The sequence below is a fragment of the Harpia harpyja genome, chromosome 17 (assembly GCF_026419915.1).
Source record: "Harpia harpyja isolate bHarHar1 chromosome 17, bHarHar1 primary haplotype, whole genome shotgun sequence".
NCBI lineage: Eukaryota > Metazoa > Chordata > Aves > Accipitriformes > Accipitridae > Harpia > Harpia harpyja.
In genome coordinates, this window is record NC_068956.1 from 14,911,657 (window position 1) to 14,933,266 (window position 21,610).

The 21,610-nt window shown below is 36.2% G+C and overlaps 1 protein-coding gene across 1 annotated transcript in view; it reads left to right on the forward strand.

The window, feature by feature from the left end:
• Positions 1–21,016, forward strand: part of CEP126 (centrosomal protein 126) — a 43,385-nt gene extending 22,369 nt beyond the window's left edge. Inside the window, exons 6-12 of the mRNA XM_052812987.1 lie at positions 6,845–8,981; positions 11,831–11,992; positions 13,398–13,522; positions 13,819–13,906; positions 14,456–14,665; positions 17,676–17,740; positions 19,459–21,016. Of these exons, the coding sequence (XP_052668947.1) occupies positions 6,845–8,981; positions 11,831–11,992; positions 13,398–13,522; positions 13,819–13,906; positions 14,456–14,665; positions 17,676–17,740; positions 19,459–19,563 (2,892 nt within the window). The 3' untranslated portion in view covers positions 19,564–21,016. The remainder of the gene's footprint in view (positions 1–6,844; positions 8,982–11,830; positions 11,993–13,397; positions 13,523–13,818; positions 13,907–14,455; positions 14,666–17,675; positions 17,741–19,458) is intronic.
• Positions 21,017–21,610: the final 594 nt, after the last annotated feature.

A 21,610-nucleotide genomic window follows, 5' to 3' on the forward strand; every position in this document is an offset into this window, starting at 1 on the left:
TTTATGTTGATCACTTAAATTATATGACAAACTTGAGTGATTTCCCTACTCATTTTCCTTTTGGCAAGATCAGAGGTGTTCAGGTTTTATTGGCCTGCAACCAATATTGCAACATACCACTATCTTCCACGTTATTTCACTAATCCAAAATTCACATTTGCTATAAAGGTAAATTGAAATGTATCTCCAGACTAAATTATTTTACCCAAATAGTCAAACTTGTTTTGATTGTGTATTCCTCAAGAGTATTTTTTTTACATAAAATAGTGGTTTATTCCAAGCCTGTGTTGTATAAAATGACATTACAATCTTCATCTCTGACAATCTGTATGTTCAGTCATTTGAAGAGTGTCTTGCCTCAATTCAAAGCCCTGCTTGAACAGGCGATAATGTAGGATTGAAGCTGAAACAGCATTTTCAAGCATTTTCAGGACAAAAGAGTTTGTTTCACAGGTAGATTAATATATGAATAAGACTTTGATTGTGGATAAGTTAGGGTTTTTATACATACAGCATAGCTCACAAACCACAGAACCAGGGAAATTGAGAATTGTCTTCTAATACATACCTGCTCCTCATTTATAAGCATATACTTTTTTAATAAGAACCGCCATACATATTAGCATGACTCCATTTTTGGTTTTACATTCATATACATATATCCAAATATATATATGTATCTATGAAATATTTATATATAGCTATGCACTAAATTATTTCCACCATACTTCATAGCTATTTTTGAAGTGATTTGTTTTACTGTAACAGAGTAAAATGTTCATAAATGTAGCTAAAGGGAGGAACAGAGGAAAAAAATAGCAGTATCTGATCTTTAGTTTACTGCGGTTATGGTAATAATAATATGTTTGCTTGCAGGAAGGGAGTGGAAGATAAAAAAGTCTGTGCATACTGGTCTGCCAGGATGCTATATTATATTATGATAACTTGGTATTATCAGAGATAGTATATATTAATGTCTCAAGGGGATGTTGGGAAATCTATTGCTTTCTCATCAAGATTAAAGTATCACTGTCCAGAGTAATTCTACTGCCTTGAAGATGGCAGAGCTGTGTTTGGGCTTTTTTTAAAGAGATAAACCTTTTGTGAAGTGGAAAGCAAAACAGAATTTAACTAATTTTTTATTCCAGTATTCTGCTTCTGTCCTAGTAGGTTCATGATGGCATGGGTACAGAGAAACCTAATCAGTTCTTTCAACTTTTTTTTTAATGTTAATTATTATAAACCTGCAGCAGCAATTCTGTGGTATTTAGTAGTCTGAGCTTTGCTGTGCAGTTTATGCCCAATACTGGCATATCTCCATAAGGAAGTGTGGCTCACCAACTGGGAAATAAAGCATTAAACCAAACACCCAGAATTCAGAGGACAGGAATAAGCAGAGAATAACTGGGACCCTGGAGACTGAAAGATCTTGTAATAAACAACTTAAAGAATTACGCTGTTTCAAACAGTGGCAAGAAAAAAAAATAATCAGCGTTTAAATTCAGTAGGCTGTTTAGGGGGAGGTAGATGCTGAAATCTTGTACATGCTCTTAAAAATCATATCAGTAAAGTTCTTAAGAGGAGTGTATGTCTTGAAAAACATCTGATTGAAAAAATGGCATTTGTAAAACAGGTAATGTAACAGTTACTAAATATTTTTTTTCAAGATAAGTAATAATATTAATGAAGCATGCAGTGAATGTTGGCAATGACATGAAACTGCCTCATTAGATAAACTTATTTCTAGAGAGGTATAAATATATAATACTAGAAAACGCTCTTAGATATATGGTTTAACTTTCAGGTTGCCCTGTGTAGAGTCAGGCTTTGGACTTGATGATCCTTGTTGGGTCCCTTCCAACTCAGGATATTCTATGATTCTAAAAGTATTTCTCTATCTGACCTTTAGGATTTCCTAATATAAATCCACCTTCTACCTTGGTTGCTGCTGTGCAGTGCACAAGGTAGAGCGGAAACATGTTAAAAATTGTTCCATCTTTGCAATATATATTCACTGCTGAAAGAAAAAGTAATGCTTTTTATAGACTGCAAAAATGTATACTAATTATTTAGCAAGTCAGAGAGATCTGGGAGGATAGTCCCTCAGCTGAACTAGGAATTATTTTTGAAATTATATTCACACACTGTATGGTTGTGGGTCTTTTAGGAGGTGTGTACTGGTCAAATAGTATTAATAATTTTTTTTGATGCTACAGCTCCAGTTCATTCAAATATGTGAACCCTAATGCTTTGCCTTATTTGTGTATTTGTGAATAAGAATAAATGAGGAAGACAGATTCTGAGTTTTCTAGAAGACAAAGAAATACTTTCCTCTCTCAGTTATTCTTCTCTTCTTTCCCCGTATATCAGACTTTGTTGGAAAGCTTTTCTGAAAAGGATAATTTCAGGGCTTTGAGTTTCATCATTAAGACCTTAACCATCAGTGAGAGAGAAGATTATTTCTTTGCTTTAAAATGGAAAAAAATCTCTGAGAATTGTTTCCCTTTCATTTCTGTCTCTAAAGTATTGTCTAGAAATAGCTTAATCTATGAAAGATTTTTTAAAACTTAATTTCTCCTACAACCTTCAAATTCCACTGAAGTGAAAATGGATAAGTTTTAGCAGATCTCCATTCTCCTTTTTTGGGAATTTGTCAAAATGACATTGAATATAACATAGATTGTAAATAACTATGAATTTGCTCATTCAGTTATAATGCTCATTGCATTTTATATATAACATTAAAATTATTATGAGTTAAGCAGTTAAGAACTTCTAGAATTAATATTGCATATTGCATGCCGAATTTCTCTCCATGTCTATTTGCCTTATGATGGTTTTCAATTATGCAGTCCCATGCTATTTTTACATGACCCCATCTCTTAAATTTGCAGGGTAGATGGTGCCTCGTCAAATTTATTAATGGGTTAGAAACAAAAAAGGGACTAATACACTGTGGTGATCAGTGCCTCAACATTTAATCATTTAATAATTTTAATAGTATTTAAAAACTAGCATTATGAATTCCACTTCTGGAGCTGAATGAGTAGGTTAGTCTGTGAGAGTTACGCACCTGGAACAGGGATCCTGAGAAGCAGCGCTCTGAGTATTGAGATGCTACATTAATTAATAGAAAGCAACAGAGAGAAATGTTTAGCTGAAAACCTGTTTCCTACACAGTTATGTACATTTACCTCAGGACTTCATTAAAACTGGAAGTCAGAACTTGAAACCCTGACATTCAGTGTTCAGGTCACTTTTCTGTAAAAATTCTTCATTACAGTACGGCTTACTGAAGTGCCTGAGTGCCTATGAAATTGGAAACGTGAGTTCTTTTTATCCCCAGAAGTTTGAACCTGTATTTCTAGCATCCTGTGATGATGTTCCAAACAGGCAAATCAGGTCCTTTTGAATACTCAGGTTCATAGATAGCTAGTTTCTGTGTCATAGATAGCTTGGGGGGGAATTAAGCACCTAGGAGTTAGCCTAGGAAAGCCAGGGTGTTGATAGGAAGCTTTTCTCTGGTTATCCTACACCTCCATAGCTTCTTTAGTGGGTTTGGCACAGTATAATGGATCTCTTGCGTAACGTAAGCACCAAAATCCTTTGCTTTCTTGGGTCTGCCCAAATCTTCTGTGAAATCAGTATTGTGTAGTGCCATGTACATTATGTTTTCCAAACTTGCATAGAAAAGAGATTATTAATTTTCTAATGGATTTTCCCATTCCGTAGTTGATAAACTCAAAACCAGTAAAGGTGTTTAGGTACCTCACTGGCTTTGAGAGGTAGCTTTGTACCTGTATGACCATTGGTGTCTTTTACTTCACAATCAATGTGAAATATAACATTGTATATACCCACATATAACACACAAAGAACTCCTGAAAATAAACCCATCAAAATTATCAAAAAAGAGCAAGTAGTGTGAGAGGTGAGGGGCCTGGGTTTTCAGAGTACGTAGCATTTTTCCAACATTTATCTTCAAAAGAGTGTTCCTGTTCACCTCTTGGAATTGTGAACAGTCAGCACTTCTTTTGCAGAAAACGTCAAATATACATATAGCAGCTCTTTAGCGTAATAGTGTTCTGACAGAGTCCTTTGGCAGAAAATTTACTTGTCAGGTTCTCTTAAAGTTTTACTTGTTGCAACGTTGTTCTTTCATTGGCCTCGTGAAAGATTTCTTAGGCTCATGTTTTCTCTTTGTTTTAGTGTTTCACTGAAATGAAATTGCTTGACACAGCTGTTCTAAGTCTTAAGACATCCCAGTGACCTCTTTAACTCCTTGTAAGTGTTCCCTTTCCTAGCATACCAAGTATGTGGACAGGCTGGGTTTAGATTTCACGCATTAGGACATAAGATAATGCACGCAACGGGTAATACAATAAATTGTATTACATAACAGAAACAATATGCAAATCCAGAAAATAAAAAGATAGTACACTCTATGAACATTTTTGTTTCCTTATCATCCAATAATATTCTCACAGATTAAATCAAATTAAATCATTGGGATTTCCAGGTTTATTTCTCTGTAGCTATTGGCCACTAAAAAAGAATAATTGTTGAATGCTTTTTCAGGTCTGCAGAAGTAGTTCTAGTTATGCATTTTTGCAAGAAAACGTGACATTCATTTTCATTACAGAGTAGGCTAGAAAGGGAAATAAAATATGTAAATATTTTAATGAGAATGATAAGCATCTTTAATGTGTGAAATGATGAAATTGTATGATGCAATAAAATAAATGTAAATTAACTAACTTTGCATGAACTAAATAAAAGTGAGTATGTGTTTAAATGAGGAATCCTTCTTTATTCTTTAGTTCCTAACTTATTTCTGGAGGTTGCCTCAACTGAGATTTTGTGTTCCCATGTGGTTTTGTTTTACAAGGAGAATAAAATTATATATAATGCAGGATCAAGTCTATTTTCAACCTCTGTAGCACAACTGGGTAGAATTTTTTTGATCTTAATTTTTAAAAGTTGCAACTTTTCTTGCATGCTCCAGATTTACCGTTTTAAGCTAACCTGCTATCGGAACAGGTTTTTTAAAATCAATCCTTACAAATTATTATTTCCTCTGTTTAACTTAGTGATTTTAGAAACACATGTTTAGCTGTACAGGTGCAGTTTCCAAATTCGACAAGAAGTAAGCCTGACACCTATAATTTCTTTTTACTCTTTTCTTCCCATCTGAAAATTTCAAAGTTAGTTCTTAAATTTGGTCTGGTACAGAAAACTCTGAGCATATGCCTTTTCTTTGTTTGGTGAAGTTCAAGCAGAGGTTAACAATATAATTTAGCCAAACGTAAAGGTTAATAAATAACTAACAAAGTGTTATTTATTCTTTTCTCTTAGAAAAACACTGGTTTGCATGGCTTTAGTTTGAAAATGTTCCCTAAAGGGATCTTTCCCTACACTTGGTTCTTTGTTCTTCTATTTAGTTTCTTTATCTCAGATCATAACTATAATGGAAGACTGCACCAACCTCTGAACATGTAGTGCAAGATAACATTTAATTCAATCATAAAAAGTCTTTCAGGACTCACTAAGCTTTTTATTCTACAATTTAAAATATTCATACAGCTATAAACTACGCAATATTATGGTATAACAATTTTATTAGAACAAAAAAAGGGTTACTACAAAAACATGTTTTTATTTACTAATGAATTTTATGCATTGTAGTTGCCAGGGGATATATAATCACTTACCCAGGTTAACAGATTTTGCTACTTGAAACATTTTCCATTTAAAGTCACTAATGAAAAAAAAATCTTCATTGCATAAGGTTGCATATCTAATGCAGCTTCTCTTAGTTTTTCAGGCCAATTTTTTCCAACGTATGGTTTAAAATCACTTAGCTGCTGAGTTGTGTGGAAGTGAACTTTCACAAGTTCACTTGTGGAAGTGAACTTCCACTTCCACAAGAGAGAGTGTATGAGATGATTGTGAAAATAGTTGACATGCTTGTTTTCCTTTACATTTATGTGTATTTTGAAATCTTGTACTTAAACAAGTACGTATTTTCAACCACGTCAGGCATCTCAGTGTTTGGATGGAGAAGTAATAGTGAAGCAAATGCCTGTATAGTGCATACATGAAGTTGTCCCAGTGGTGATTTAGATGGTGCTAGTTGCTCTTCATCGCTGCATTAAAGTTTGATGAAGAAGTTGGGGCAGTAGATGGGACTCCCATATGCCCTTAGACCTGATCTTTCCTCATAGATCAGACGGTATTTTCTTATTTCTGAAAGATGAGAAGAAGGGGTTTCACTGGGGGGAGGTGTTAATCACTGTGATTATGACAGCTGAGAGATGTTTTCTGTGTTTGCCATGACAAGGCTTAAATCCTCATCACTTGTGGCACTTTATATGAAAATAAATATATTCAGTCTAGTATTATGGAAAAAAATCCAGTTTGGGGCAGATCCACTATCAAATCTGCATTTTCATGGATTCTCTTTCATTTTGTAAACTCCCTTACATGTTAGAGTACGAAAACCATCCTGTGTCATAGGGCAATCCAGAAAGAGTAGTGTTATTTAGACAAATCTTGTTCCTTTTTTGATATTGTAGAATTTATACAAAACTTAGGATTAAATTTGTTGAACTATGCAGCTCTTTCCTCTGAATTTCATATCCAAACTACATCATTTTCCTTTGCAATTGAACACAGGTAAATTTTGACTAGGTGGAAACATTCATGGTGCTATGACCCCAAGTCATAAAAACACCAGTCTCAGTATTGATTGTATTTTAGCCTAAGCTCTCATTAATGAAAAATTAGTATTAAAAAAAAACATTTCTGATAAACGTAAGAGTCTGGTTTTATGCCTGTATTTCAGAATTTTCATCAAGATGTCAAGAAAACACATGATTCAGAAAGCCTGTCAAGCCTTGACAGTCTTGAGGCTGGAGAACAAAATGGAAATTACACAACACTGAGTGAATCATCTTTGACTCCACAGTGTGACTGTGCCCTGTACAATCCAGAAAAATCACAGACTAGGAATAATGGTTTGCTTTATACAGCTCAAAGTACTTCTTCTAAAAATATGCATCTAAATAATTGTCTGAGAAATGTAGATTCGCAATACTACCACAACTTACCTATTCATGATATTTTAGCTAAAAATAATGTTCTGACTTCTGCTGAACATGTAAACAGTTCAGAAGAGGAATCATCTGCTTCCCACAGATCTGAAAAAAAACCTGCAGAGTTCTCTACCTCTGGTAAGCAAGAAAGCTCTGTAAGTAATGCATTCAGTTTTCTGCAAAATATAAAAGAAGAAAGAAGCAAGCCATCTTCTGGAAGGGCTAGCACATTAGCCACTGGTCATCCTGTTCTCAATCCTAGCAAAGCCTGGGCCAGCCCTGATTCTATTCCAGGAGAAAGAGTTCAGGATCTGACGCAAGATCAAAGTTTTAAAATGACCCCACAAACACGAACTATATCTATGCAAACCTCCAGTCAACCTATTGCAACATCTGTAATCTTATTTCCTAATCAGGGATGTTCCACTGGCATTCCTAGCACAGCTGATACATTACCAAAGGACAAAAACATCATTACAGAGTTTTTAAAAAATACCTCAGGAAAAATGATGGAAACAAAAGAAGGAAATATTAAATGTATTGATGACATTAATCCAGGATCATCTTTATTTCACGGCATACCAAATGCCTCAGTTCTGTGTGATGTTAAGAAACAGAATAACGAAGAGGAAGAAAAGGGAAATATGGTTGAAACTATGTCACTGGTGTCTGATACAGAGTTCAATTCTGGCACTCCTGCACAGCACAAAACCCTGACAAACAATATTCTTGAAAGAAAAAGAGCAAAGTTATTCAGAAGTATCTTAAAGAAGGATTCTAAATATGTACCCAGTCATTTCAAAGCTGTGGTTATGAACCACGGGATCAGTTTTGGAACTAGACCCATGTCTTCTATCAGAGACAGTTTAGAACTGGCAAAAATAAAAAAGAAAAGTGCAGAAAATGAAAAATACAATAGAAAGCTAAGATGGTGTGATCAAATTAACCAGATAATAATAGAAAATAATGAAAAATACTATGAAAAAAACACCAGTGAAATATCTTCTGCACAGCTGCAATATGTTCAAACTACAAATAATGCTCCTAAGACTAATTTAAGTATTGTTGCTCAACCTTCAAACCCCATGTTCATAAAAAATCATCAGGAAAACTCTCATATATCAAAACCAAATGTTAATACTGAAGAATCAAATAAAGAATGCACGCCTCTGAATATATTTATGTCTACTGGATCCTTTCCTGCTGAAAAAGCTTGGATGTTATCAAAAGAGGAAGAAAGTAAACCCCCAGTATGTAGTAATAATTCTAAAGTTAATGAAGGTAATCAACTCAAAAATAAGGCAAAAATAACTGGAAGAACAACATCTGTAAGAGCCCAGTCAAGTTTTATGCCCAAGAAGAGAACAGGCACTATAATCCAACTGCAGTCAGCTGCTGAAGCCAACAAAACTCGAAAAGCTCCAGGGAAATTGCTAGCACCTCACCCACCATCCGCACCTCTGCCGGGAAACAGAAGTGGCAAAAACGCAGCCAGCCCTGGGTGTCAGCCACTGCCGCCTTCAGCCCTTCAAGCTACGGCTACAAGCAGGAATGATTTGAATGAAAGGCATGTTGTGTTAGCAGAACGAGTTTTAAATAGAAACGGTACAGAAAACAGTGAGAGTATTACTTGTCGTTCTGACTTGGCCACTGCGATATCTACACCTGGCTGCAGCACAGCCAAATACAAACCTTGGGCAAAAAATACTTGTTCTGTAAATAGCATTCAGACAAGTGTCTGTCAAAATCATCCAGCAACCTGCCCTGAAAGAAGACCTGTTAACGCAGAAAATGGATTACATCTCCATCATATCCCAGCAGCTGGAAAAATAAGTACCTCCTGGCAAGGAGTGCATACTGCCCGAGCTCCAAAAGACCTTGCTACTGGTAAGAGTCATGTTTCTGGGTTTGGGGTGGGGGGGTGTTCAGACGAAAGTCTTTTTCAATTACATCACAAATTTGTTTTCAGATAAAACATCCAGCCTTTCATCCATTCACACAATACAGCCAGTTTCAAGAAGTTTTCACCATTTCTCATTGTCATTTCTATTCTAGTGGTGCCCAGAGGCCTCTCAAATGTCGATCCCCATTTTTAATAGCTCTCTACAATATTAAATGAAAAGGAAGTATTTTCCCTGAGATTATATTCCTGACTAATGAGCAGATGTGACAGGTGGTCTAAATAATGATACAGGAGGAAGTGACTAAGTTTATGTGAACAAGTTTTACAAGGTAACTGGGAGTCATAGCTAGTTGTCCAACAGTCACTGCCACCTGAGAGTGAAAGAAATGTGGATCTAGCATGGTTTTAAAATGCTGACCCTGTAAGTGCCTAAAATTATTAAGTTTTAGTCCCAGTAATACAATTAATGCTCAAAAAAATTAAATGTAAGTTAAAAATAAAGACCTGCTACCAGGCAAATTTTGCTGTGCTGCAAAGTATGTCTGATTTATAAAGAATTTTAAGAAATTTGAGGACCAATCCTCCCTTTTACTAAAAATTAACCTTGGGAACAATATGATGCAGAGATTGATTGGTAAGTTAGAGGAAAGATGCATAAGAAATTTTGGGAGAATAAACTTTAATCTCATGGGTTTTACATTTCAAAATAGGTTTCATGCTTTTTAATTTAATGCCTTGTTTCTCCCCTGCAGCCTAGCTATATTCTGTGCCTTGGGCAATGATGGCACCCTTGTGCTTGTAATTTGTATGTTGTATGCTGGTTTGCTTCCTGTTGAGGGTTGCAGCTGGAGGCAGAGCTCCTGAAGCTGTAGACCCTGCTTCAGGTACAAGCAGCACTCCAAACTGCTTCACGTACTGGGAACACCCCGAGGATTGGCCATGCAGCTCAAAGATACTTTCTACCACAACAAGTAATTCCCATAACTTAAAAAACCTAAATTTCTAGTTTTATCTACAGTAATGCATAGTTTCAACTACGGAGTGATTCAGAAGTGCTCTGTTGTGTAAGAGCAGAGGTAGGTGAATATTCTTGGCCTAAAGCAGGGGTGGGAAATGAGAAATGTTATCTGCTTCTCCATTCCAGTTCAAAGTCAAACAGATAAGCTTAAGATATGTGTGACTTAAATTAACCTATTTAATTTTACATTGGAAATGAACGAAGTCTTGCATTACCGTATCTCGCCTCCAGCAGAGATGCTTGCCTCTTGATGTCCTTATCTGCACATCAGATCAATGAATCGGGAAATTTAGCTGGTCAAAGTGGTGTGCACTACTAATACTGTCTTCACTGCAACTTTAAATGCTACATCCCCAGTGTCACATAGGTCCAGCTCTTTTAGAGGAAGAGCTGAGTAACCTCTTTTTAAAATTTGGGTAGGTGGCCTTCTCTCAGTATCTGCTTAGATCTTGTGTTTTGAAACTCTTTATTTTAAATACTCTAGATAACTCTTAATGAGTTGCAATTATTGGTTCTATTGCCTGCAAATGCACATAGATCACCATAGTCTTCGTCCTGAAGTGCTTGCTATGAGAGACTGAATACTGCATTGTTCTTGAGTAAAATATCTTCTGTGGCACTATTACAAAGTTCAGTGAGGTCTGGGAGGACACTGTAGAAAATGTGATCTGTTGCAATGCTTGGCCAAATGTACAGAAAGAATAAGTGAGAACAAGATGAATAAATAAAGTCACTGTCCATGAGGATCTTCCTTTAATTGGGCTTCCAGGCTTCAAGTGGTGTATCTTCTGGCTGACACATAATATAAGATTAGAAGTCCTTTGGTGTTCAGTCAGTAAAACGCTTTAAAAATGTGTTTAACATTTAGCCTGTGACAAATATGGGACTAATTCACATCCTTATAGTTAAACGGGGGTAGACTGCTCACTATCTCATGCCTTTAAAGATACTATTGCTTATTATATTTTTGTCTTACATTTCTGAATATAAGCCAGCAGTGTGCCCAGGTGGCCAAGAAGGCCAATGGCATCCTGGCCTGTATCAGGAACAGTGTGGCCAGCAGGAACAGGGAGGTGGTTGTTCCCCTGTACTCGGCACTGGTGAGGCCGCACCTCGAGTGCTGTGTTCAGTTTTGGGCCCCTCACTGCAGGAAAGACATTGAGGTGCTGGAGCGTGTCCAGAGAAGGGCAACCCAGTTGGTGAGGGGTCTTGAGCACAAGTCTTATGAGGAGCGGCTGAGGGATCTGGGGTTGTTTAGTCTGGAGAAGAGGAGGCTGAGGGGAGACCTGATCGCTCTCTACAACTACCTGAAAGGGGGTTGTAGTGAAGGTGGGTGTTGGTCTCTTCTGTCAGGTGGCTGGAGATAGGACAAGAGGAAATGGCCTCAAGTTGAGGCAAGGGAGATTTAGGTTAGATGTTAGGAAAAATTTTTTACTGAGAGGGTTGTCAAACATTGGAATGGGCTGCCCAGGAAAGTGGTTGATTCACCATCCCTGGAAGTATTCAAAAAGCGAGTGGACAGGGTACTCCAGGGCATGGTTTAGGGGGCTGGTTAATGGTTGGACTCGATGATCTTGAAGGTCTTTTCCAACCGAAATGATTCTATGATTCTCAAAGGAGTCTTTTCCTTGGCATAGATCTAGCATGTCTTGCAAACTAATTAAGTGTTGATGCATATCAATAGAGCAACTTTGGATTTTATTTTTCAGGAAAACATTATGTGATTACTAATATAACAAGGGGTTTCTTCTTTGCTTCTTTTTAAACTTTACCTCGTATTGATTATAACATGATCACATTTCCTTTTCTTTTCAGGTGCTATTCAGCACCATGTGTCACATTACAATAATTCACATATAACTAAATGGCAACCTTTTAAAGCTAATGGGTCCCATGTTACCATTGATGGCAGCAGCCAGATGACTAGTTTCAAATCTGCTTCTAGGATCAATGAATTGTCTTCTTTTCCTGCAAATGGTAAGAATTCTGCTTTGTTAAATATCACTGTAATAACAACTAAAGAAATAAAATTCTGTTAAAATCATTAAAAGACCTCTTGGTCTAATCATGAATGGGTAATTTTTCTTCTCAAGTATAAACCAAGTAACTGCATTTACAAATGAGTATATAATATCTCCTTGGATATGTAGATTCCTGACTTGCACATGAAAATGCTGACTTGCATCTCAAGTTTGTATGCATGAAAGTTTAATTAAGAACTTAATTTTAATTTTGAAACTTGATGCTTCAATTTTGAAAATGTATTATTACACCAGACAAAACTGAAATAAATTGAGGTACAGTGTCTAGGTTAGGCCTCTCTAGTTGAGGGAAAATAGTATATAGCAGTACTGTCATTAAAATTAGTATACAGATATATAAATTAGTAAGATTAACTAGAAAATCCCAAGCTGTAGAACTAAGGTTTTAAACAATGATTCAAATCACACCTGTGAGGCCACACCTGGATGACTGTGTTCAGTTCTGGGCTCCTCAGTACAAGAGAGACATGGACAGACTGGAGAGAGCCCAATGAAGTGCAAGGAAGATGATGATGGGACTGGAGCATCTCTCCTATGAGGAAAGGCTGAGAGAGCTGGGACTGTTCAGCCTGGGGAAGAGAAGGCCATGGGGCATCTTAGCACTGTCTATAAATACCTGGAAGGAAGGTGCAAAGAGGACGGAGCCAGGCTCTTTTGTGCCCATTGCCTCTGGTCCTTTCAGTGGGCACAAACTGACACACAGGAGGTTCCCTCTGAACTTTAGAAACACTGGGTTTTTATTGTGAGGGTGATGGAGCACTGGCACAAGTTGCCCAGAGACTTTGTGGAGTCTCCATCCTTGGTGATACTCAAAAGCCACCTGGACATGGTCCTGGGCAACCAGCTCTAAGTGGCCCTGCTTGAGCAGAGCGGTTGGACCAGATGACCTCCAGAGGTCCCTTCCCCCCTCTACTATTCTGTGATTCTGTGAATCAAATAAACTGTGTGAACTATTACATGTTTTCTGCACGGTGGTGCTATGTGATCTTAACAAATGTTGAATCCATTAAGTTATAAGATACAGCATCTTAGCAACAGGCATTTACTGTGTTGGACAATTAGACTTTAGGATTATTCTCTAAATGCTTCTTATCTTCTAAAACATTACTTTCTGTATCTCATATTCCTATGCTAACATGAAATTAAATATGCCTTAGAAGTGCCTGTTTCTCTCTTTTCACTATATGAAAATACATTTAGCGAGATCAGATGTAAACATACACAAGGTAAACATCTAAATTTGGACAGAGACATTTACTCACCATTATTAGTTTTACTACTACTATCTTTATCATGTTTTTACACATTTTTTGTTTATTTTTGTATGCATGTCATTTAAGGTGTTGTTGCTGTTACAAGACAAAAACAGGTTTTTGACAACCATGAGAATAAACACAGAGGTTTTTCAGAACACAGAAGACAAAGCATAGCCTCTAAAAGATGGAAGCCTACTCATCATGCGCAGGTAAATATTAAATACTATAAAAAATAAAAATCTTATTTATCTTCAGAATGGAAAGAGTTTCAGGAATATCAAAGATTTGTTCAGTGTCACACAATTTTGAATTGGTGTGCTTAGTCAGCTTGCTGTCACTGCTAATGAAAATAATAAAACAAGCTAGAATACATCACTGTATTAGTATACACTAATATTTTTTCACTTGCAGATATTTAGTAATATGAAATAATAAACAAAAATGTTCACAAGTAGTATAGTTACCTTAAATTACACTTAAAATATTCTTATAATATTTTTGATAGAATTCATTATGTACTGTCCAGCTGAGTCCTGTTGAATCTGCATTTGATCCAGTACAAAATATGAATAACACCTATAAGTCTGATGAAGGTACAGTAACACATCTCACTTCAATTCTCTGTTATACATAGTGACCTAATATATCTACTGTGTAACATCACTTGTGTCTTTTGGCATCGGTTATTCTAAGTAAGAAAGGGTAGTTTGTTGTCTAGACCTAATTTTTTTCACGGAAATGTAAGATATAGCATCATGTGTCATGATATTGATGGTTTTATAAATGCATTACAACATATACTCAAGTTTCATTCCATTCCTGTTTGTATTTAACTGTATGACAGCTGTATGCATCATACATAACTGTAGGATATGGACAGGTAATGCTTGCTGTCATTACATATTTCTGAAGTCAGTAGAAGTTGCTCTAGTGCCAACTGCAAGATGCATTAGTGATCTCAATTATGTCATTTTCTAACATATCATGCTTCCTAACTTTGCCACCTTTTTGATCTTTTAATGTGTATTTTGATCTTTTAATGTGTATTTTGTGTTTCACAGACCTATAGTCATGAAATCAAGCAGTATATTTAAATGTCATGAGCTCTTCTCATTTGAAGTTATCCCCGTTAATCTCTTCAGTTTCAGAAAGCACTGTTCAGTTTCTTATGGCAGAAAAACTAGCAAGTACACCCGTTGCAGAGGATGAAATCCTGGCAGCTATGGAAAGTGTGCAACCAGCTAGACACCCCTTACTGCTTCACAGGGCTCCGCGTCCAGGCATGAGTACACTTTCAGTAGAAGAACAGAAGATTTTCCAGTCTCTTGATCGTCTCGATCAAAGGCTACAAAGTAAGTTTGATAATAAAAAGGATCCTATATCAAATGATTAAATAACTTTATATTTTGTTGTCATGGATTAATTTTAAATAAATTCATAAATTTAAATTTTTAAAACCATGAATCCTGTGATAGAAATATTTTTATTCTATTTTATTATTATTATTATTATTTACTAAATGTAGCAAACAGTAGATCAAAATCATGAAACCTTTCTTAAAGTCAATGAAATGAATTTAAAATAATGGTGACTTTGCCTTGGTCAAAAGAATCATTCAAAATGTGACTAGAGGACACCTTCAGAAACTGGCTCAGCCCAACAGTAGCTGTTGTTTCTAACAGATGTTTGTCAAAATTGTTCTTTAAAGATTTATCAGATGTATCAGCCTCCCTTGGGAATCTGTTCCAATGCTTATCCACCTTAATTTTTTTGCAATTATTTTTGCGAATATTTACCCTTTATATTATATATCCTATATTTTTGCAAATGTAACCCTTTATAATGAATGGCTTTTCATTTTCTTTCTTCTAGTCTTTTAGAATGTTCCTCTTCTCCATGAATTCTTAAAGATCACAAATACTGAGTTCTGAGAGTGCTGCAGCCAAATCTGAATGTTTTAGTGAATATCACTTACGTAACTATTTTACAAACGTCAAACTTACTTAAGTGTTCTCTAACCTGTTCTTTCCCTATGCCAGGCTGATTTCTTACCTGCTTCATAGTGGTGCTTTTTACATGAGCTCTCCAATCACAGTTTCCATTTTGCTGAATAATGTGGGGAAATATCTGTACTTGTTCTTGATAATTTTTTCTCTCCAGTGATTAGTTAGCTAACACTTTCATTCGTCATCCTATTTTAACTAACGTACTCATAGAACAAACATACTTCTTGGGTCTCTTGCTACTGTATCTAATGGTTAGTATTTGCTTTGACCTACCTGATCATACAGGTCTTTCATAAAAATTCTCATTAGTTTGACATAGTTTCTGTATTTTGTGTGCTCCATCCTGTATTTGAAATCAGTGGGGACCTTGTGACTTAGTCCACATGGTCTCTTCACTGGACTGCTTGGCTTTCCATATCATTGGAATAAATTCTGGTTGCCATTTTTTGCTGTTTATGGAACTGCCAACTGGATTTTTATGTTTTCCTTAGACTTTTTTCATATGAAATTTTATATGCCAATTATTTGAGTTTATAACAGTCTGCTTTCTTGAAGTCCATTGATTTTATTTTACTATTCCACTACTTTTCCTTCTGGACTGCACAATTTCATGGCCAGGTTACCCAAGTTTATCCCCTTATTAACTGGAATCAGACTAAACCAGGGCTTATTAAGCTTCTGCACACTATCCATACATTTCTACATTAAATGGCGGATTGCTTGGCTTTGAGGAAAACAGCTTCAGTTTCCTGTAAACTGCAACAGCAGAATAAAAGATCTTTGCGACCGCTTAGAAACTTTCTGCAGCGGTAGCTTCCAATTCCTGCTCCCGTCAAACAGTGGTTCAGAATTTCATTCTATCGTACCTCATGGTTATTGCTTCCAGGCAAACAGAAGTGAACAATTCTGTCTTTTGTCAGAGAGGAGTTTTAGTATGATGTGCTCTGGTTAAGAAAGTACATATGAAAAGAGAAATACAAGAAAATATAAAATAAATTGCTGTATAAATAACAGAGAAATGACAAAGAAATAGAGGCAAAGGTAAATGCAGCAAAAGAACTGGGAGCAAGAAGGCTGAAGTTTGTGAAGTGTGAAAAGGAAAACTATGGAAACTATAAGTACATAAGGAATATGAAAGAAAAAATGAAAGAATCATAGGAGTTAACTGATTGCAAATGAAGTAACTGTGAAAATTAATGTAATACATATATATATATGTATCTTAGAAATTTAATTAGCTTGCCTAATTATTTGGGGATTACTTGGTAAAAAGCTGGAAAATTTTACAGGTGGACTTATAGGACATGTAAGTACATGTAAGTAAAGTGTTGTAAGTACTTACATATCATGTAAGTATGTTGCTTTTTTAAACCGTGACCTTTTTGAATCCCTTTTTTTTCACATGTTGCCAAATTAAGCGACTAAAACTGTGTACCTTCATAGTGGTCTTTTTAATGAATAACAGTTAGTCACTAACCAACCTAAGTCTGAAATTTTTGTTGCCAGCTTAGAGTAGCTGGCATTCTTTTCTCCAGCTTTAGATTTCTTTATTGACATTAAATTTTTTGTTCAGATATGTCCTGGTTTCAGCTGGGATAGAGTTAACTGTCTTCCTAGTAGCTGGTACAGTGCTATGTTTTGAGTTCAGTATGTGAAGAATGTTGATAACACTGATGTTTTCAGTTGTCGCTCAGTAGTGTTTAGACTAAAGTCAAGGATTTTTCAGCTTCTCATGCCCAGCCAGCGAGAAAGCTGGAGGGGCACAAGAAGTTGGCACAGGACACAGCCAGGGCACCTGACCCAAACTGGCCAACGGTGTATTCCATACCATGGGACGTCCCATCCAGTATAGGAACTGGGGAGTGGGGGCGGGGAATCGCCGCTCGGGGACTGGCTGGGTGTCGGTCGGCAGGTGGTGAGCAATTGCACTGCGCATCATTTGTACATTCCAATCCTTTTATTATTACTGTTGTCATTTTATTAGTGTTATCATTACCATTATTAGTTTCTTCTTTTCTGTTCTATTAAACCGTTCTTATCTCAACCCACGGGTTTTGCTTCTTTTCCCGATTTTCTCCCCCATCCCACTGGGTGGGGGGGAGTGAGTGAGCGGCTGCGTGGTGTTTAGTTGCTGGCTGGGGTTAAACCACGACAAGATAATAAATTGCAAATTTTAAAAATACAGATATGGCATATACTTCAGCAGCTGTTGGTAGGGAAGAAAAGAACAGTGCTATTAAACTACCTTTCCACAATCGCTGGGAAGTTGTGTGTTGAATATTTGACTGTGAATCATATTTCTATTGTAGTATTTGGTTTATATAATATTTATGATATACTTTTATGCTATTTTCAGATGTTCAAGAAGCCATCACCAGAAACCCATCTGCTGCAAGTTTTTTGCAGATAACCACGCCTTTAGTAAGTATTTAATTTAAATATGTTCAGATTTAATTCCTACAAACTGACCTTATGGCTTATTTTATAGTAAAAACATAATTGAAAATATTGACATCAATCTCTTCAACTGGCTTGCCAGATTTTCAGATTTCTGTTTATGTAAAAAAAATACATATTAACTTTATAGTACTGTAAACAGGCTTTAACAGTTTATACCAGACTGCCTCATCCTCTGGCTTCATTTTCCTTTTGGAATCTGAAGACGCTTGCAAAGTCCAGGAAGTTCTAAGAACTTTTAAGGAACAGTAATTTAGCAGGGTCCACAACATAGAGAGGAAAGGGGGAATGATGTATGGTAGTGCATAAAATAATTGGTAATACAATGAATTCTTACTTTGACCTGCAGATATGCCATGTTCTATAAGTGATAGGTATTACCTTGCTTCAATAAGTGTTTGTATTTTGTTTCATATATTCTAGATCTTGTCAGTTTCAAACAAAATAATCATGATACCTGGAATATAAAGAACTGAATAGGCAGATGAGTGTCCGAAGTACAAAATTTACATTTCAAATGTTCAGTTTATAATGCAGGAGTAGTATTTATAATTCTGTATTATCAGTCTCCTCCTTTGCTATATATTTGTACTGAGGAAAAAATGTAGACAGATGACTGTATACTTCACATACTTTACTTTATTCAGAAGGCTTTTCCCACTTACTGAGTTTGAGACTGAAAAACCCCAGAAAGTATCCAGGCTCCTAAATTCAAAATGATTGCCTGGTTTTGAAGTGGGACTATGAAAATAACGCAGAGCACATCTTTACCTCTCTTCTTGTGAATCTTAGTAGTAGGTGTGACTTCGAACCTCAGCTTCCTCTCTTCTGCCTCCTTACAAATTTAGTTCTTTATGGCTAAACAACTTGTAAATTTTGTAATTTTCAGCAATTAGTGTAGCATAGCTACCTTTATTGGATCTAACCATGTTTTACTAAAGCATTTTTGAGCTTGTATGTTCTCTGGGGCTGTCTTCATAGCCTGTCCTACTTAAAAAAAAAAAAAAAAAAAAAAAAAAGCTGTTCCCCCCACCAATGCATTTTCCTGGCTTTCAGTAGTCAGACTTCTTGGCTGGCTGGTCTGTGACAAAGCTTTCTCCCACTAATTCCTCATCTACAAGATTTTTGTTTCATAAATAAGATATAAACACTAGATGTTACTCAGGCTGTCCAGTCTCTGGAACTGTAAGTTCTCTGATGGACATTTAAGACCCTTCTTTCCCTACAAATATATACTTAAGCATTTAAACAGGTGTCCAGCTGTAGATATACATTCAGATCTCAGGCAGTGGCTTGGAATTCTTCCTGATGATAAGAGTGAACAAGTGTCATACAAGTTCCCAGCTGCAGAAAAAGTATAGATGACTGAGATTTCATCAAACCTTCTGCTATGAGAAGCAATGGGATTTAAGATTTTTACTTCACCAAGAGAACAACCCGCTTCAGCTCTCCTAGTTTCGGAGCAGCCAAATAAAGTATGGATATTCACTCAGTAATTCATGTGAATGACATTGCACCCTGTAATAGCAACCTCTAAATCCAGATGAAGTTGCACAGTTGCTTATATAATGGAAAACAGATCACATGATATCATCAGATGATGTTTCTTGAATGTTATATTATACATAATCACATTTCTGTTTATATACCTGTATATCTCATTATTCTCCATTTTATTATAGAGTGTTCAGCAATGTATATCCTCCCCTTTGGTGAGCACTACAATAGCCTCACAGCAGTACCTGAATGCCTCAGCTAGCAATCGATTGCAATTGTACAGGAGATGATACTGACATTATCTGCTCCAGGATATTGCAGCTCTATGTACTTTATATGTAATATATATTCTATTTAACACTATAAAATTGGCAACAAAATAAAGATGAAAGCAGTAACTCAAATAATGAATGTCAATTAACTGGTAAGCATTTGGGGGATAATTATGCCTATTTTATTATGCACTTTATTGTAAAATTAAAAGAATGAAAATATGTCACATTTTTAGTGTTTGTATTGTTTGTGTAAATTTCCTGTACCCATAATTAAAGTGAAAGGAAAACAAATATTTTGCTACTTAGATTATGTGTAAACTACTTTCCTAACTTCTTGATTTTTTTAAGATTCGCTAATAGATTCTATTACACGTGTAAAATATATATTGTAAAAGTTATTTGATATCAGTAAATAATACAGGGACTTTCACCATTTATCTTTATATTGGTGGCTGTATTGCAAATTATTGCAGACTGTGTGTTGCCCTTATTCAGTAGCTACATCTGATGGCTCTAAAACTGACTGTGCTCCTAACATCATACTTCTCCTAGCATATGCTCCTGCAGGTCTTGCTGAATTTGTTGGAGATTCCTGTTCTCCAGATTTTCCCAACAACATTTATCAACACTTGCACTTAAAGAGGAATTCTTCCTCAGCTCCTCATGTAAAGAACCCTAGGCTGAAACTGTCAGAAAATTAGAAAGAAAGGTGCTTTGGAAGGAAACATACAACTAATGGTATGTAGATGCACTTTCACTGAAGCACATAGGTAAACCTCTCTACATCAATGTCAGCTTTAGGCTAAACCGACTATTCTAGAAACACAAAACCATAAGTACCCAGCTAGTGCATCAGCAAATGTTGGGGTTTGGTTTTCCTGATTGACTTTACCTTTGTAATCACTATTACAAAATCTCTACATAAAAGGAAGCAAAGTGGGGACAACAGGCCTGGAGATGAGGACTCCATTCCTGTGTTTAAGACACGCAGGTGGAGCCAAATATTAGTATTTTCTGCATAAGAGCGTATATAGTCTAAGAACATGTCTGAGTGCCTTTCTGCAGAGCTAGATGCACTTGCAGATGTCTTTGCAAGTAGTTATGTTGGAGAGACAGATTGGTTTTGGCAGTCCTGGATTGGCAGATTATACATTGATCCCTCAATTTTAGATGCGTCTGTAGCATGACGATTAACTTGTCAACAGATTTGACATGTTTGGTGATAAACCTGTCTGCATTGTTATGTCAGTTCTAGATTAAAGGCCTTTAGTTAATTAACTAGCATGATACCTCAATCTGTGAAGTTAGTTAATTGCTAAGGAGTGGTAACTTTTTAACTTCCTCTCTTTGCTCTTCCTCTGCTGTTTCAGTACATAGTAGATAAATATTGAAACAAGCTGTAGAAGGTATGTACAATGCATGGAATTTGTCAACAAATCTAGGATTGTAATTAGCTGCTAGAAGCAATAAAAGCAATTTACTAAATCTCTGGATTTATAAGTCCCTATTTGATGCCTGATTTTCCATTCGTATCTATATAGTAAGAATTGTGGGGCTTGTCGGGGGACTTAAGCACTACCGTATTTCCACCAGAGAGGTGCCTGAACCCCACACACTGTTATTGCTCATCTTTGTTAAAGTGTATGGGAGCTTAGGAGAGTTGTATTTCAGGAGTGGGCTCAGTGCTGTACCAGAGCAACCATGGGAACATGCACCCAGAGGGACACTGGCATTTCTCCAAATGGAATGCATCTTCCCCAAAGAAGCAATTAAATAATTACTTGGCAAAAGAATTTTTGAAGCTTTGTTATTCCCCATCATACCAAGATCATCATACCATTATCTTTAATAAGTGCTGCCATTGTTTAGGAGGGAACCAGCCTGTAAAAAAGAAGAGAAGAGGAAAATATGCCCATCATAACAATGGACAATTTATCAGGGGATTAGAGCTACCTGCTGGTGCGTGGTGTCCCAAGACTAAGGTGAGCTATATATGTAGCAAATAGTTAACAGCTGAAATTTTACAAAGGAGGTTTAGGGAAAGATTGATTTTTTTCAAAAC